This window comes from Mizuhopecten yessoensis, unplaced genomic scaffold, assembly GCF_002113885.1.
Source record: "Mizuhopecten yessoensis strain PY_sf001 unplaced genomic scaffold, ASM211388v2 scaffold716353, whole genome shotgun sequence".
In the NCBI taxonomy this organism is placed as follows: domain Eukaryota; kingdom Metazoa; phylum Mollusca; class Bivalvia; order Pectinida; family Pectinidae; genus Mizuhopecten; species Mizuhopecten yessoensis.
The window spans coordinates 709,900-728,853 of NW_018480074.1; the positions used below are offsets into that span (position 1 = coordinate 709,900).

An 18,954-nucleotide genomic window follows, 5' to 3' on the forward strand; every position below is an offset into this window, starting at 1 on the left:
CTTTTTCTTAGTTATTTATGCATTTCTATTTGCAGATAGGTCCATTACATATTTTTTTCACTGAGATGACTTTTTCTTATTTATTTTTGCATAACTCAATTATATTCAGATTACGATTCATTTGTTTCGGCAAACTGTGACTCCGTGAGCTGTTTTCAGTGGTAAAGAGTCCAGACACCAGTCATTTGCACTCTTTGCTTGACAAAAGCAACAGACGTTTGGGAAAGCTTGCAAAACAAGTTTTCAATTCCTGTTTGTGTTCAAAACAAACTTCGCCTTTATTAACTCAATTATACATTTTTCACTGACAGATATGTTTTTCTTATTTATTTATGCATTTCCATGAGTAGATAATTAGTCTATTAATACATTACAGAAGCACAATCTCTGATCAATTACACAACTTTTCATCGCCAATTTAAACTATTGACAGTGAAATTTGTCTAAGCTTTGTAGATGGTTACTAAAGAAATCGTTGATCTAATTTTTTTTTTATCTTTTAACATTTTTTAAAGCAATCCAATATGGGGATCAAGACATATAGTCTCAGAATATTTATATATAAAACTGTTGCGTAAAATCTTGAGTCGATGACAACTTACTTTCAAATGTACTGATTATATTTTGGTTTATACCAGTGATCACCTATACACTATTTAAGTTTCATCTACCTGTAACCAATGGTAACAACCTCATTTAAGGCACCAATCAGATTACAGCAGATATTGACAGTTAGAGAGTATCGTCTAAGAAAAACTGGAAACACATGTTCACACTGTGAAGAAAAGTAAAGGTCCTCAGATTAAAAACCTAAAAGCAAAGTGCTGCGAAAAATCATACTGTGCTCAGTAAAACTTATTCCTGGTAAATATGTAAGCCGTCATTAATATAAACAAAGATATCGTACAACAATGTGGTGCAAACACATTTTTAAATACATGATGCAAGTGTCCTAGAGACAAAGAAAATTCAAAATATATATATTAGACATGAACATTTCCAGAACAAGCACATGGCCAGCCTTGTATAGCAAACTATAGAAAATGTGTGAAAAGTTGCAGTAAATATTACAATATACACGGAAAAACAAAGTAAATTAGTAGGTTATTTTTATAGATTAAATGTTAGATGGGAAAATCAATGACTGAAAGCATGATACAATGAACCGATCTTTTGAGGCTGTTAATATTAATCTTAATAAATTAATGAACAACAATGTTTCTATGCAAATGAATTAAAATCGTGCTTTGCGCTTTAGCAGAAGTTTCATACAAACACACGCCTACACAGAGTTGATGAGAGTAAATGATGTGTAGCAAACGAGAAATGATTCGCATTTTCAAAGAAATAATCAACAAAAGAGACCAAATGATTATGAGGCCACACCATGTGATAATGGGATGATACAAATGAAATGTTATATTACAATATTGTGATACTGATGTCAATGTTGTGTTACAAGCATAATTATTACGACGTTACGCAGATGTCACACCATGAGATATTGGAGTGATATAATGTGTGCTATATTACGATGGTTTTGGGGATGTCACAGTTTTGATAATGGGACAATTTAAATGTTATTTTACGACACTGTGATACTGTGATACATGAATATTGTAATATTACAAAATGGCGTGGGAGTGTCACATCATGAGACGTTTGGGTAATGTAAGTGTTATGTTATTCGATGACATTGTGATACTGTGATACATGAATATTGTTATATTACAAAATGGCGTGGGAATGTCACATCATGAGACATTTGGGTAATGTAAGTGTTATGTTATTCGATGACATTGTGATACTGTGATACATGAATATTGTGATATTACAAAATGGCGTGGGAGTGTCACATCATGAGACGTTTGGGTGATGCAAGTTTTGTATCGTTATTTTATGACATTGAAGGAATGTCCTAGGTATATTGGGATAATGTTAATATGGGGTTATATTATGATGGTGTTAATAGAGGAGGACCTTAACTTATACCCCAAGCCGAAGATTTATAGGGTATAATAGAGGAGGACCTTAACTTATACCCCAAGCCGAAGATTTATAGGGTATAATAGAGGAGGACCTTAACTTATACCCCAAGCCGAAGATTTATAGGGTATAATAGAGGAGGACCTTAACTTATACCCCAAGCCGAAGATTTATAGGGTATAATAGAGGAGGACCTTAACTTATACCCCAAGCCGAAGATTTATAGGGTATAATAGAGGAGGACCTTAACTTATACCCCAAGCCGAAGATTTATAGGGTATAATAGAGGAGGACCTTAACTTATACCCCAAGCCGAAGATTTATAGGGTATAATAGAGGAGGACCTTAACTTATACCCCAAGCCGAAGATTTATAGGGTATAATAGAGGAGGACCTTAACTTATACCCCAAGCCGAAGATTTATAGGGTATAATAGAGGAGGACCTTAACTTATACCCCAAGCCGAAGATTTATAGGGTATAATAGAGGAGGACCTTAACTTATACCCCAAGCCGAAGATTTATAGGGTATAATAGAGGAGGACCTTAACTTATACCCCAAGCCGAAGATTTATAGGGTATAATAGAGGAGGACCTTAACTTATACCCCAAGCCGAAGATTTATAGGGTATAATAGAGGAGGACCTTAACTTATACCCCAAGCCGAAGATTTATAGGGTATAATAGAGGAGGACCTTAACTTATACCCCAAGCCGAAGATTTATAGGGTATAATAGAGGAGGACCTTAACTTATACCCCAAGCCGAAGATTTATAGGGTATAATAGAGGAGGACCTTAACTTATACCCCAAGCCGAAGATTTATAGGGTATAATAGAGGAGGACCTTAACTTATACCCCAAGCCGAAGATTTATAGGGTATAATAGAGGAGGACCTTAACTTATACCCACAGCCTAAGATTTATATGGTACAATAGAGGAGGACCTTAACTTATACCCCAAGCCTAAGATTTATAGGGTGTAATAGAGGAGGACCTTAACTTATACCCCAAGCCGAAGATTTAAGTATGTACTAAACAAGAAATTCCAGGAATCCCTGTCAATCTGAAAGTATGATAATATAATCGCTAATCTGACCTATTGTGATTTGATTTCTCGGAAACTGGAAGCTAAAATGTTTTGGCATTATTAGATAGTGGAATGTGAATGTTGGTGAAGTCACCGGAGCATAGATGGGGGGAAACCGCCAGACCATACACATTGGTCAAGTCAGAAAGTATAGTATGTCAAGCAACTGAACCCTGAACAAGTCAGTGGACCATAAATGTTGATGAAGAATTGAGCTTAGGGTGAAGCCTCAATATGACTTTATTCATTAAGTTTTGTATTCAATCAGGACTTATTAAAAACTAACCATAAAACATTAATGATTCAGTGATAACTGAAGTTCTGCTGCAGTGTTGGATAACGATCAACAGGTCAAGCAAAAAACTTCAAAACTCCTCGTTCGTAACACCTGTAACACCTGTAACACCTACCAATCTTTGAAGGTGATACAAATATAATGATGTCAACCAATGTGAGAAAGTGAATACTAGTATACATACTACGATTCAGCAACAAGGAATAGTTTTATTTGATATGTAAATATGTGATAATGTTTTTCAAATAGGCATTAATCTTTAGACATGAAAATATTAAGATGGCAATAATTATGGAGTGTAAATAAATACATGAAGATGATAATTTGGAAACAAAATTTGTAAGTGTAAATATGAAGATGCAGAATATACCATGTTGATATATGTACCAGTTTTTGCAGGCTCCAAAACAGGAAGTTTGATTGATTTGAATATATGAAATACATGGAGGACCTATTTTCATTTTTATTTTTTATACTCTCCTGCAATTTCTTTAACTCATATTGCTAAAGGGACCATGCATGTTGATGCAAACACAATGTGTTTGGGTGATTAGGAAATAAATAGTGAAAAGATAAATTAATACGGGAATGTATCTCACATTTAAGAAATGGCGAGACTTCGAAAACAACGACAGTGGTTTATTACTGGAAATATGTATACTGCGGAAATGTTTGTTACAAAATGTAAAGGGTGTATATATATAATGCTGAAAATACCCAGACAGAAACAGAGGTGTAATTGGTGTACCCTAGAGAGAACATAAACTAGTCTAAATCAATCATCGGGGGATTCCATTACATGATTTTGGAGGTAGGACAAGATTTATGGACAATTCTGTGTAACATCTATTTTGTGCGAAGGTCGTATACTAACAGACGCGGCCACTAAAAATTAGCATTTACAAATACAACACAAATTACTAGGCCACAAGTAATGTAATATCAGTGGTTTTTAACTGTCTACGGTACGGGTCTGACAATCTCAACAGTCATCAAGGTTCAGAGTTTTCATGTACTAGATGATGCTCCAACGCCTCCATGACTAGCAAAACGTTGCCCAATGCCATCCATCAAAGGAGGTATGGGGTTATAGAGAATTTAAGGTTGGTACATGCTACGCTAGCTAGCTGTGAAATAAGTGTGGAATGTTTTGAAGACATATTACAGAGAAACTCTTTCCCGCCCACCGCACGATTCATTTAGTCTCCGAGTCTTTGAGAATCAAATAAAAAAATGTACATGTGAGTCTGTGTAATTAATTATCGTCAGTCTTGATCACTTTCTACTGGTCTCATTTACATCCTTATCACGACCCGATCAGAAAACTTAACGTTCATAACCTCTTAAAACTCAAATATCCGTAGCAACGTCAAGTTTATATGTAACAATATCTACTTAGACAGTGAGTCATATCTCTTAAAGAATCGCTACAATTTATAAAATTGCTTTCCTACATATAGAACACTGCATCCAGATCAAAATTAATTCATTTGACGTCTGATGTAAGAGGAACTGATATCAAGACAAGATAACTGACTGGAGTTATTCCCCTTGCTATATTTTGACATAATTTGATGTCCATTACAATTGACAATCTCAACCTTTTTAATTGGTATCAATTTACAGGGTTATCAACAGAAGATTATCTTCTTCCATACCAGAACTGATCACAGATACTCAACAGATATAAAAGAAACATGGTACGTTCACATAGATTGTAAATATTCTACTTAAACAGCTGTGTCAGATACCACAAATACTGTCTGATCAAACTTGCGTTTCCGGGCTATAAATTGATGATATGAGAGCCCAGGCATAAATTAACGTTTGATTAAAATCTTCATTTATTCATACTGATATATTTTTTTTTATATTTTTATACTAACAATAAATTTTCCGAGAGTGTCTTTTACAGTTTGGCATGTTGAAATATATGTCCATATAAGTAAACTAAACAAATCATTTCAAATAGAAAATGAATAGTTTGCATGGAGGTTAGAAAGTATAACCAATGAACAACATTCAAATAAGAAATAAATGTGACCTATTTGTCAATATGAAGACTTGATTAAAGTGAAATGAAATGCTGAAAAAAAATCTAAAATCTTTTAAAAATAAATTTATCCAACATACCTGAAAAGAAAGTTTTATTTCACAGTAGAAGAAACTTGATTTAACGTGAAAATAAATCATTGTCATAACTACAGATTTATCATCTAGTTGGTGGCAAAATAAATTCATCAGTTTTCACTGTGTCAACGAAATAGGCCTACAGATAATTTGTCTTCGCTGGTTTTATCCCGTGCGCAGCGCTTAAGCTGACATACGGGAGCTACAATGCCTCACATGCTTTCCAAACCCCTCGACACACCGAAGGATTAGGCATTTCACATACATTTCTAGCATCTTTAATTGAAGCATCACAATTTAACTGTCGGAACTTAAAACTCACTTTTCAAAGAAAACATCTTAGACAAAAAAAAAATTGAAAATCGTTTTTTTCTCAAATACATCATGTCTATACTTTCTAAAATCTCAATTTTATTCACCAATTTTCAAATGGTTCCCCCGGTAACCGTTACCTAAGAACATGTGTACCCCTGGGACAATTCAATCTAGAAACAAACCGCAAAATTTGGGAATTCTGCATAATTTTGAAATAATTTTGGTACGTAAAAGGTCTGTGAGATGTAGGCGTATTGATTTTTTAGAAACTAAACTCGCAGCTGCATATCAAATAGTGTTTGTGACGCGTAATGTGTCCGCAGAGTATTATAGAATTACCTAACTTGTAGGTACGGCCAGCCTACCAGCCCCGTTTATCACTCCCAACCAATACACTAGCTTCCACGAGAACGTGAAAGAAGTGGAACTCGGGACGGGAAATTTACATCATTTGGTTACATGGGGAAGACTTAACGATCCCCTTATAAATTTGTGATCAGGAAACACATTCTTTTAAAAGCTAACATCCTCATTAAATTTGTATTGTTCTTCTGGTATATAGTTTTCCTTGTTTTTTCCCGAAGACTACAGATGTACTCAGGGGGTAAATTTGTTTTTTACAACATTCCACAAGTAAATGGCCGGCGCCCTATGATCACCAAAATTGACAGGACCTAACAGAAAACTGGTTCATTTTTTATCTCATTAAGTAAGAATGCACATATTTTTCGATACAGCTACAGAAAAGGTGGACAATTAGGTGGACAATTTAGTCTAGGTGGATGACTGTCCACCAAACTGATCAAATTTGATCAATTAGAAAAGCTCAACTTTGCCAGTCTAGAGATGTGACATTCGAAAGAAAAGCTCAACTCTGCCAGTCTAGAGATGTGACAGTCGAAAGAAAAGCTCAACCCTGCCAGTCTAGGTGTGACAGTCTAAAGAAAAGCTCAACTCTGCCAGTCTAGAGGTATGACAGTCGAAAGAAAAGCTCAACCCTGCCAGTCTAGAGGTGTGACATTCTAAAGAAAGCTCAACTCTGCCATTCTGGAGGTGTGACAGTCTAAAGAAAAGCTCAACTCTGCCAGTCTAGAGGTGTGACAGTCTAAAGAAAAGCTCAACTCTGCCAGTCTAGGTGTGACAGTCGAAAGAAAAAGCTCAACTCTGCCATTCTGGAGGTGTGACAGTCTAAAGAAAAGCTCAACTCTGCCAGTCTAGAGGTGTGACATTCTAAAGAAAAGCTCAACTCTGCCATTCTAGATGTGTGACAGTCTAAAGAAAAGCTCAACTCTGCGAGTCTAGAGGTGTGACAGTCTAAAGAAAGGTCAGCTTAAGAGGTATTGGTAAAATCATGTACCAGGCAAAAGACCAACTGATACTCTGGTTTGGGAATCAACTTCCATATCAAATGGTTACGTTCACATAACAGTGAACAAAGCACCATCATGTTTTGCCAGGTGACACCAGACAGTCAAGTTATCTTCAACAGATGCCATTTAAGATCACTTTCAGATCAGTGTAATGTGTTATTGGGGGTTCACATGGACAAAGAAGACCAGAATTGGTGCGGAAATGTTGTGTGAATGTGTGTGTAGTATTTTGCTTACTGGGTGTCCCAATTATCTGCTAAAGTGACCAGGAGTGACCATTCTGTATGTAGGAGTGGTTACATATGTTGATGGTACATGCTTATATTCTATGCTGTCTTCCTTACATATTCCTATGTATTTGTGATTTTCCTTGAGTTTTGATAAGGTAGGCAATCATTGTCAAGACATTGCAAACCTAGCTTTCTATAAGTAGATATTTGGTCCTAAAAATATGGTGGGTGTGGCTTTGCAGTGAAATAGGTGTGGCTATACATGTGCGTGGGTGTGGCCTCACCTGGGTCCATGTGATCCCCCTGCCACCCTGACGAGCCACTGCCACTCAGGTTAGCGGGAGACTTGCCATAGTAGTTGCTCATCGTCTCGTTCTCATCCCCGACGCTCTCCACATCGTCCTCCGCTGACGAGATTGAGCTCATGGTGCTGCGCTTTAGCCGCTTATGTGGGTGGCCGGAGGGGCTAAGGGCGGACTGGCCGTTGGGCATTCCCGGGTGTGGCATGCCACCCACCACCTGGGGCTGTTCCTGAGGGCTGTAGTTGTAGTAACTGGGACTGTCCATCTGTTTACTGGGCGGCATCATAGACACTGTCCCGTTCTGTGGCATCATGATGGAATCTGGAACACACAACAGTATACACCATAGACCTCATACTTATGCTGTACTAATTAAGATACCAGAATATATTAACTGGTGTTGAGTTTTGCAGAGCACCCCAGTCACTACCATATCATACCAGATACACAATCCCCGACAATTAATTCTACAGACTGGAGCTTTTACAAGACTTGAGGTAAAAAAATCAGTTTGTGTATAAATCTATATAGCACTTGTAGAGTGAAGTAGCCATAACCCAGAGTCTCAAAAGTGTGTCAAACACACGCTTAGAGGCACGATCCGTTTTCAACATTGCATACACAGCAACTAATTCTCCCAGCTAATTCATTTCTAAATTAAAACCACTCAACATCAGGCAAAAAATCCAACAAATTTCACCAGATTATCTTCCGTCTATTTTTTGGTTCATTTTTTTATATACTCTAGCCAGACATAAGTATATAAGTAATTAAAACAAAATAAAAAGATTTCATTCAGCAAGTGCAGGAAGATATAAATATCTGGCCAATTCTTTCAATTACACAAATCACTGTGAAAGTTTTAAATGTACTGTACCTGATCCAGACTAAAAATCACATACCATTAAAACAGGACAAGATTAAACAAAATCACATACCATTAAAACAGGACAAGATTAAACAAATACACATACCATTAAAACAGGACAAGATTAAACAAAATCACATACCATTAAAACAGGACAAGATTAAACAAAATCACATACCATTAAAACAGGACAAGATTAAACAAAATCACATACCATTAAAACAGGACAAGATTAAACAAAATCACATACCATTAAAACAGGACAAGATTAAACAAAATCACATACCATTAAAACAGGACAAGATTAAACAAAATCACATACCATTAAAACAGGACAAGATTAAACAAAATCACATACCATTAAAACAGGACAAGATTAAACAAAATCACATACCATTAAAACAGGACAAGATTAAACAAAATCACATACCATTAAAACAGGACAAGATTAAACAAAATCACATACCATTTAAACAGGACAAGATTAAACAAAATCACAGGACTTAATTTATTTGACATCTTCATGGTAAAAAAGTTCACAGAAACATATATTATTTTATTTTGTTAATATTTTTGTGGTTAAAATTTGACTTGGATACAATAGATTAGATTATTGCTGAGGAGGTTTTTCCATTTTTTCGCAATGCTGCAGAATAGTTAATGGTCCTCATACACCAAGTTCTTTGGAGTCTCATCCAAAATTTAAACTAAAAGTGAGGTACCAGATTGCATTTATTCTGATAAAAGAGCCGCCATACGGCTAACACAGACAGAAAAACCCCAAAGGAACTGATCCCAAAAATTTCAATCTTTAAAACCATTAAAAAGAAAGGATGCCCACCTCCATTAGGGCTACACACAGAAATGGAAAAGTGCACATTTTGAAAATTTCCTGAAATTGTAAGTAAAAAAAAATCAATTTTATGAGAACATGTAAGTATATCAAGTCCCTAAGCAGAGACTGTTTCTTACACAGCCCCTATAACATATGATCGATACAAATAAAACTGGAATGCATGTTTTTTTATTTTCATTTTATTTCAGTTTTTTTCAGTTATTTCTCTATTGTCGGAAGTATCCGATCTAAAATACTGGCCAGACAAGAGTGCATTTGTTAAAATTAAAAAAAACTCAAAACAAAGACCATCAGACTTAAACCCAAAGACATGGACAATTGGTCTCAAAGTTAATTTATATTCAATTGAAAAACCAAAGCATCTTGTCCTCGACAAAAAATTCAAGACAAAGTATATTTTTTTTCGAAATCTACAATTAAGTGGCCTTCTCTACTTAGTAATCTTTGACAAATGAATACACAATTACACAGACCATTGCTAAAAATGTTTTAAATGTCAATTTAGGCGGTTCCACATTTAATATCTACCGGGTAATCATCTGTAAGCTCAGGCAATGCGATTAGTTAAGGCTCTAGTATATGCTTCCTTAAATATTATACCCAAACATTTGTGTAAGAGTTAGGTCCCTTTAACAACTTTCAGTAATGTAATATTTGATTTCATTTTATCATATAATGATTGTCTGTAAATTCCAAAAACTACTTGATGAAAAGCACAGCTGAAGTCTTCAACATGTTCAAATTTGCATTTGCCTTTATATTTACTATTTTTTGGCCTTAAGCTTCACTGATAAGTTATCCTACTAAAAAATGCCTGCTTATATTAATTAGTATATCTTATGTTATATTTTAATAAGTATTATGTGATTTTCAGGATTAATTGGTCATAATCAAATCAATACGCGTTTGTGTTTCTTTAATACTGGTATCAATCTATACCCTTATGAAGATGTTTTTACAAGTAGCGGAACTTCTACCAAGGAGATACAATTCAGTCAAGAAACATAAATACTCGTAGGACCTACTCGTGTATGTGTGTCGAAGGGAATACTAGGATACCCACACATGTGTGCTTACAAACACATTTGATACCTAATCGCCGCCACATGATTTATACAATCTGTAAAAACATAATTAACTGCCTGTGATGTTACCACATACTTCTCCATCTATATAATTATCTACTCCAGTTGTTTTCCTTTGAATGCTAAAATGACCCTTTTTGACTATACAAATGACCTTCACAGCGCCTGGTCATCTGATAATATAGACCGAGGTGCCAGTCTATTGAAGGGATGTATGTTCCATGAACAAGGTGCTCATTCCACGGAACATTTCGCTTGACTGAGTATGATTTGGGTTAAATGTATATAATGTTACTGGGCCTATAGAAACGCTATGGTCTATGCCCAACACTTGTAAGGGCCATTCAGCATAGCTCACATGCTTTGTAAGACCAGCAGGTAGTCAATGGACTTTAAAACCGGGATTTAAATCTCTGGGATATAATACACTTCCTCATTTTTTTGTGCTCCAAACCCACATTATTTATATACACAAGACGTGAAGAGCTTCTAGATGTATAGCCGGCTTAGAAATTTAAAATTAATCCACATGCATTTCACAGTTGTAATAAGATTGCGTTTACCGAGAACAAGTGCTATTGTAGTATGAATGTACCTAAACCGGGACGTTAAATAAGGTTTTACGAAGACAAATGCTCACTTTTCATCTGTATTTTCTATTACGTAAACTTTTCCGTCATGAGCTCTTAAAGCTCAATATATATTTTTCATCATTTCACAAAATCTACATTTAATTCCTGTGTTTGTTCATTTAAAATAATTTCAGATTCCATAAAACCTAATGCATTACTCCTAGAGATCCTATACACATAATTTGAGATGAAAAAAGAAGTTTCTGTATAAACTACACTTGAAACTTGACATAGCCAGTCTTTAATATATTGGTACGGAACTGTTGAACCAGGCGTGACCTTCGTCTACAGGAATCTGCACGCAGGTGTACAATATGTCTGATTAATATACTAGAGTCATTCATATTAATAGGCTATCACGAAAAACAGATAAATCAACGTGCTCCAATATCTCCAAATCACACTGATCCTGAGGAAGTTAAAATATCTGTATTCATATGAAGTCACATTTTCTCTTCAAGTACTTAGTTGTGTGTCGATTGTCGATTTTATTTTTTATAATTAGTTTTTCCCTTTTTTTTTAAATGAAGTTAACCCAAGGTTGACTTAATCACAATATCTAAGTCATAAAATGAAGATACAATATGAATATCAAATGATAGAGAGAAAAAATAGCTGTTTTACACCAGTTTAAAAAAAAAAATTGAAGTATATGACCTTGGCTTCAACCCCAGCAGATTTTCTTGCATATTTCTTGCAGTAGTAACCATTATATAATAATGTAGGTGTTATTTACCACAGTTATCAGAGCTGGGTGCAGCTGATATAACAAGTTGTGGTTGTGTATGACTAAGATATTAAAATCATGATACGTCTATCTCCATGTATAGGTGCGGTAGGGTCAGATAAAAAAAAAATAAGAAAATAATCCTGTTCTTAATGCACACACTAGCACTTGTCATTAATCTCCTATAATCACAATGACCTTTTGATCAATGACCTTGAATGTAACATAAATGGTCAGCAGCTGATTATGATTTTCATTTAAATATAGGTCTTATATAGAACAAAACGTACACAACCACTTCACATAGCCAAAGGGGCATTGCAGATGTGACAGCATCACATTATAGAATTCAGTAAACAAATATGAAGTTCAAGTATGTTTCAAAATATCGTCTTCTGTTATGTTTATAAGGAGTTGTACAGATATAAGAACTAGAAAAGACGTAATACATCTACAATAAAAAAAGTCAAGTCCTTTACATTATCACATGCTCAGGATGATCCATAACTCATGTGACAAGCACATGTTACAGTGTAGTGCTGTTTCAGGGCTATTTATAGATCTGACGAGAACAAGAACGGGGAAACACAAATGGCCTTTACATCTATTCTGTGCCAAATGAAATCAAATTGGTTACGGACGGATGACAATGTTTTATTATGACTAATAATGCCAGATTTCACTGAAAAAATACCACAAACTGTCTATCTAAAGAAATTGGCAGGAAACAGAGTTTGATAGCCGCCAAGTGGTTGTCCGGGTAAGAGCTTGCAGTCTACGAAGAGTTAATCTTCTTCAAAACAGTTAGTACTGTACTACTACCTCAAAGGGAGATGACTCTGTATGATTCTCAGTCCAACTATAGACAGAGCTTGTAATTTGATTACACATCACTTTAATTTCAATTACATTTATTCTCTCGGCTGCCTCTGATTTGAAATATTTTTTAACGCCCCCCCAACCCCCTCCGCACTATTTCCCGTTCAATTAGGTCAGACGCTAGCAATCTAGAATACTTGCATCCTTGATGGCGGAGAAAAACGAACCAGACAATATAGGCCCTAGACATGGTGGTATGCCCTGGGCTTAGTCTTCCTGTATACTTCTAATTATCCGACACCATCTGGCAATAATTTACCCATGTAACATCAATACACAAACCTCAATCAACAGAAAAATCATCAACTGACCAGTTAAAAATAACTGATTAAACAAACAAAAAATAGGATGGAAGGATTTGAGGATTCCAAATTTGTATATACAATGGAAATTAATTTCTATGGCACCTTTTACCATCCAATAGTGGGGGTTTTTTCCCATGACATATGATTTTAATATATTCCTTTGACATGCAACCATCCCCAAAGGTTTTAAAGAATTTTCCAACTCTATTCTTCTACAAGCTAATATTCCCCTCATTTAAAACATATGAATCAGACATCACGTGAACAAGACAAAAATGATAAAAGTCGAATTTTTGTTTCTAAAAATCTTCAATATTCTAGAGACAGGGCTGGTTTATTACTTATTCCACCTAATTACACATACTGACAACCTGTTTCACACTGTTCAAGAAACTTGACCAGGTTTCTATGGTACAAACTTTGTCATGTTGTGTTGATTGTTATAACAATATCAGTATTTCTGTCTGCATTACAAAATGTTACAAATCAAACACATAATTTGTCATTAAAAATGGGAACATGACATTGTAAAGTAGAGTAGAGCCTGTCACAAATGATGAAGGATGTGATATTTACAAAAAAAAACAGTTTTCAAATTATCTCCAACTTGTACCTCCTAGTGAAACAATCTTTCTGAAAGCAAAGTAGATCTAGTTAAAGTATTGTTTGAAATGTGTTATAACCAAAATTGAGTAGTTTATGATGGGAATTCTGGAAATTGGATATATACTAACTACAGGAAATCTGAAAGCATGTGACAGGAATTCTGGTAATTGTAACCTGGAGTGATTATGTAGATATTTTAAATTCCAAACTTGAATTGTACTGTTCTGAAACATATAAGTACAAACTTTTTGAACAGAAATGGAAAGCAGGCAATACCTAACAAGAGGCAAGGAGGGCCTGTATCACTATTTTCTTGTTTCAAAGCTAAGGAAACTTTTAAGCAAATCTGGTCGAGATCTATATGCATGTGTATATGGTTTATAGTGTTAGGATCTCAAATTGTTTTCATGTAATGACCTCAGTCCCTTGGGGCAGGGCCAGACCTGGGTTAGTCCAGGTAGCATGTAACTTGAACTGGTAGTTATGGCCCTTTATTACTTGATTGATGAATCAGTAGTTATGTCCTTTTATTTATGATGCATAAACTAGAAGTTATGTCCCTATAATATAAATTCAAGAGTTGGTAGTTATATTCCTTTCTTACTGATGCATGAAAAGATAGTTCCTTTATTATTAAGTATGGGTAGGTACCTATTGGAGATGGAGTGAGGCGGTGTGGTTTGTATATGCATGTACAATGTAAAATGTGCAGTTGTTCCCAAGTGATGAGGAGTGAGGTGGTATTCATATGTACTTACGCCGTGTGACACGAAGTAGTTCCCTAGCAGAGAAGACCCCTGTAGCCATGATGCTGTCATTTCCAGAAACCCCTGAGTGAATGTTTCCAGGCACTGAAACACACAAACGATGACACACAAGTTACATAAAGCTATGGGCTGTACCTATATTTCAATCTTTCCCCACACATTGGTTAGTACTTCAATTATAAAAGGTTAGATCTAACTCAGTCAAGGAAATCACACAAAGAAAACAGAGGTAGATGTATCTCATCCAGTTAATCTGGAAACAATAATGTCATTGTTACTAAACACCTTCAATAATCAATGATGTCAGACAGGGACCTGTAGCCTGTATCATTGAGACCAAACACCTTCAATAATCAATGATGTCAGACAGGGAAACTACCTATAGCCTGTATCATTGTGACTACAAATCTTCAATAAGCCATGATATCAGACAAGGAGACCACTTGTAGCCTGTATCATTATGACTAAACACCTTCAATAAGCCATGATGTCAGACAAGGAGACCATGTGTAGCCTGTATAATTGAGACTAAACATCTTCAATAGGCCATGATGTCAGACAGGGAGACTACCTGTAGCCTGTATCACTATAACAACACATCTTCTATAATCCATAATGTCAGACAGGGATACTACCTGTAGCCTGTATCATTGTGACTACACATCTTCAATAATCCATGATGGCAGACAGGGAGACTACCTGTAGCCTGTATCATTGTGACTATACATCTTCTATAATCCATAATGTCAGACAGGGAGACTACCTATAGCCTGTATCATTGTAACTTAACATCTTCAATAAGCCATGATGTCAGACAGGGAGACTACCTATAGCCTGTATCATTATGACTAAACATCTTCAATAAGCCATGATGTCAGACAGGGAGACTACCTGTAGCCTGTATCATTGTAACTAAACATCTTCAATAAGCCATGATATCGGACAGGGAGACTACCTATAGCCTGTATCATTGTAACTAAACATCTTTAATAAGCCATGATGACAGACAGGGAGACTACCTGTAGCCTGTATCATTGTAACTTAAAACATCTTTAATAAGCCATGATGACAGGCAAGGAGACTACCTGTAGCCTGTATCATTATGAAAATACCATCTTTGGTTCATCTTTCTCAGGCAAATGTATGAAAAAACTTTATAATTTTTTTGAAGTTCCCGAATCAAATTTTTTTTTTTAAAAGGATGTTCTTCCATAGCATTGAATATTATCAGATGAATTAATAAACACTAATATTTTTTAAAATATTGATTTTACAGTTTCTGATGTCTCTTATGTATACACAGATATGTTAGAAGAACACATATACACATTACAAGTACAGAGCAGTGTTGATAATCCAGATAGATTACTTGACAGATGGCTTACTGGGAATGGTCTGTATACAAGCGTGTCAACATCTTCTCTAAAACATGACTAGAGGATGGAACAACCAAATTTTGACGAGTCTTGACTGTATATGTGTGATAACATACATTTACCAGTAGATGGGAATATAAGCAAACACTTCACCTTTTGACATGTTTTCGAGCAAACTCTTCATTAAATGTTTATCAAGGTAATCTTGGTCAGGAGTTTACGATTTCAGAACACAATATATAAGCTATATAACAGATTCCATTCTGTGAAGGAAGCTTCTGAGTGCTTTAGAATTTTGCCATTGTACAATTTGTGTAGTTTATTGTTCAAAAATCTTTTTTTTTTTTTGGGGGGGGGGGGGGGGGGTTGCTAAAAAAATGTTTGCTCCACATATTTTCTTTATACTTTTTGTGCCAGATATACTTTTGCCATCTGTTATGATTAGTGAAACTGATCATGATAATCATTATAAGTACATATACTTGCCAAATTTCTATAGGGGAGATTCTGCATGTTCAGAATTAAAAAATGTATAAAATGTGTGTATATACCCTGCAGGAAAAACTTAACTATTCAAATTGTATCTTTTGGTTTGTTCTTTTAGATGAAATCTCTAGATCTCAGAATATAGGAATAGTTAAGCAAATTCACTGATTGAAAATGCTAAATTCAGGGTCCAAAATAGTGAGTTTCCCTCCAAAATAGGGACAGTTGGCAAGCATAAATATCACAGATTATTAGGCATAGCAATATTTCCACTGTGAATCGAAGGGTAAATGTATATAGTAGAAGTGTGGTTCACTGTGTTGGGCTGAACCAATCGGGAACTGCTGGACTGTAATGAGTCTGATAGGCTAGGTATGTACACATGGACTGGACATCTGGTGAGTGTATAGCACCTAACCATATGGTTCGTGGCTGTACCTGATAGTCCTGTACACCAATAGGATGGTACCAGCCTCACAGATAGTACAGACCCCGTAATTAACACTCAGCCATACACATGGGCCACTCTTCTCCATTAATTAGTGCCTAATTAGGTTAAATATAGACAGAATAGTCCCTCGGATGTAGAACTCAGACTGACCTCTAGCCAGGCTTCACTGACCGGTCAGCCAGAGTGACCATCATCAGCCAGACAAGACATGCATCTACATAGGACATAGATGATGATGCTCTTAGGCTAATAGGAAAGGGCACTGGGTAAAGCTTGGTCAGGGTCAATGGCCAGTTCAGTCTTGTCAACATCCATGGTCATCTCTAGTTTATCAGTGGTCAGTATACTGGTCAGTTAATATATTATGTGTGCATGTTTACCCCAACAGCATCAGTCCAGGGTAATCAGCTTTCTAAATGTTTGGAACTATTCTTAAAATAACATTTTCGAATTTTAGACAATTTCAGACAAAGACTTTCAGTGTTTGTGAACAGAAGATAACTTTTCCCCATTACATGCATCAGTACCGATTGCAACTTATACATGTTTATGCTGGTGTCCATTTGCACAGCTGGGTGGACTTCAACGAGTAGTACATATAATCTTAAGTGCATGTTAATACTGGCCTTATAACCGTCAATTAATGTATATGTATTCAATAGACTGTTATAGTTAACACAATGAACATGTTTTCAGAAGTTTTTTTTGTACCAATTTGATAAATCAGCAAGTAAGATAGCTGTCACCAAAGTAAAGATACTTCCAGGAGATAAAATCCTGATTTCTGGATTTCTGTTACCAGAGCAATTAACCAACAAAATACACTGGATACCACAAATCATTTATTTTCTCATTTTTTCCCCCTATTTCTTTTCCATCCAACCCAGACCTTCTTCCATGCAACACTAGCTGATGATAATGTACGAACAAACCATATCTCACCTTCAACCTTGTCAACTTTTCCTACTTATCTATTACGGGGTTACACAATACTCAGATTTCTACAGTTTCCGGAATTTCTATTTCTATCAAATTGGAAAATCCAGGTCAACTTAAGAACCTGTTTTTTTCAGAATTTTACAAGGCTTATAGATCAGTAGACTGACCATGCATGACGAAGCCTACACATAAATCATCGCTTCAATTCTCGTAACACAAAATTACACACACTCATAATTTTTTTATTGATAGATAAATGGACCAGTATCCATTATTCAGATTTCATTCAACTGAATATACGAGTTGGTGCTGTAATTGACTCTATCAAATCAGTAGTTTTGACTGGCTTTTAATCTGTTATAATAATGTAACAAGACTTTTAATCTGTTATAATAATGTAACAAGACTTTTAATCTGTTATAAGAATGTAACAAGACTTTTAATCTGTTATAATAATGTAACAAGACTTTTAATCTGTTATAATAATGTAACAAGACTTTTAATCTGTTATAACAATGTAACAAGACTTTTAATCTGTTATAATAATGTAACAAGATTTTTAATTGTCAGGTACCATATCAGACATCAACAACATCAAAGAGACAGACACTCCTTCCTGTGTACGTGTGAAAATAATTTTTACAATTTTGAATTGGCAGCAGAGACATTCGAAGAGAGAGGTGGAAATGTAGTGGTGGTCCAGTTTTGTTTGCAGGAGTGCCTTTCAAAGTCCAGTTTTGCAGCAGTGCCCTGGAGTCTGGGTGTGTAGTGGTGGTCCAGTTTTGCAGCAGTGCCCTGGAGTCTGGCTGTGAAGTGGTGGTCCAGTTTTGCAGCAGTGCCCTGGAGTCTGGGTGTGTAGCGGTGGTCCAGTTTTGCAGCAGTGCCCTGGAGTCAGGGTGTGTAGTGGTGGTCCAGTTTTGCAGCAGTGACCTGGAGTCAGGGTGTGTAGTGGTGGTCCAGTTTTGCAGCAGTGACCTGGAGTCAGGGTGTGTAGTGGTGGTCCAGTTTTGCAGCAGTGACCTGGAGTCTGGGTGTGTAGTGGTGGTCCAGTTTTGCAGCAGTGACCTGGAGTCTGGGTGTGTAGTGGTGGTCCAGTTTTGCACAGTGCCCTGGAGTCTGGGTGTGAAGTGGTCCAGTTTTGCAGCAGTGCCCTGGAGGCTGGCTGTGAAGTGGTGGTCCAGTTTTGCAGCAGTGCGCTGGAGTCTGGGTGTGTAGTGGTGGTCCAGTTTTGCACAGTGCCCTGGAGTCTGGGTGTGAAGTGG

At 36.0% G+C, this 18,954-nt stretch overlaps 1 protein-coding gene across 10 annotated transcripts in view; it reads right to left on the reverse strand.

Annotated features, from left to right (window-relative positions):
• LOC110443573 (nuclear factor 1 X-type-like) overlaps positions 1 to 18,954 on the reverse strand; it is a 95,298-nt gene that overhangs the window by 25,746 nt on the left and 50,598 nt on the right. For 9 of the 10 annotated variants that reach the window (XM_021487856.1, XM_021487858.1, XM_021487855.1 and 6 more), the window contains exons 5-6: positions 14,432 to 14,524; positions 7,698 to 8,036 (exon numbers count right to left, since the gene is read on the reverse strand). In XM_021487856.1, the coding sequence (XP_021343531.1) occupies positions 7,698 to 8,036; positions 14,432 to 14,524 (432 nt within the window). The remainder of the gene's footprint in view (positions 1 to 7,697; positions 8,037 to 14,431; positions 14,525 to 18,954) is intronic. The other variant, XM_021487861.1, reaches the window with a different exon arrangement.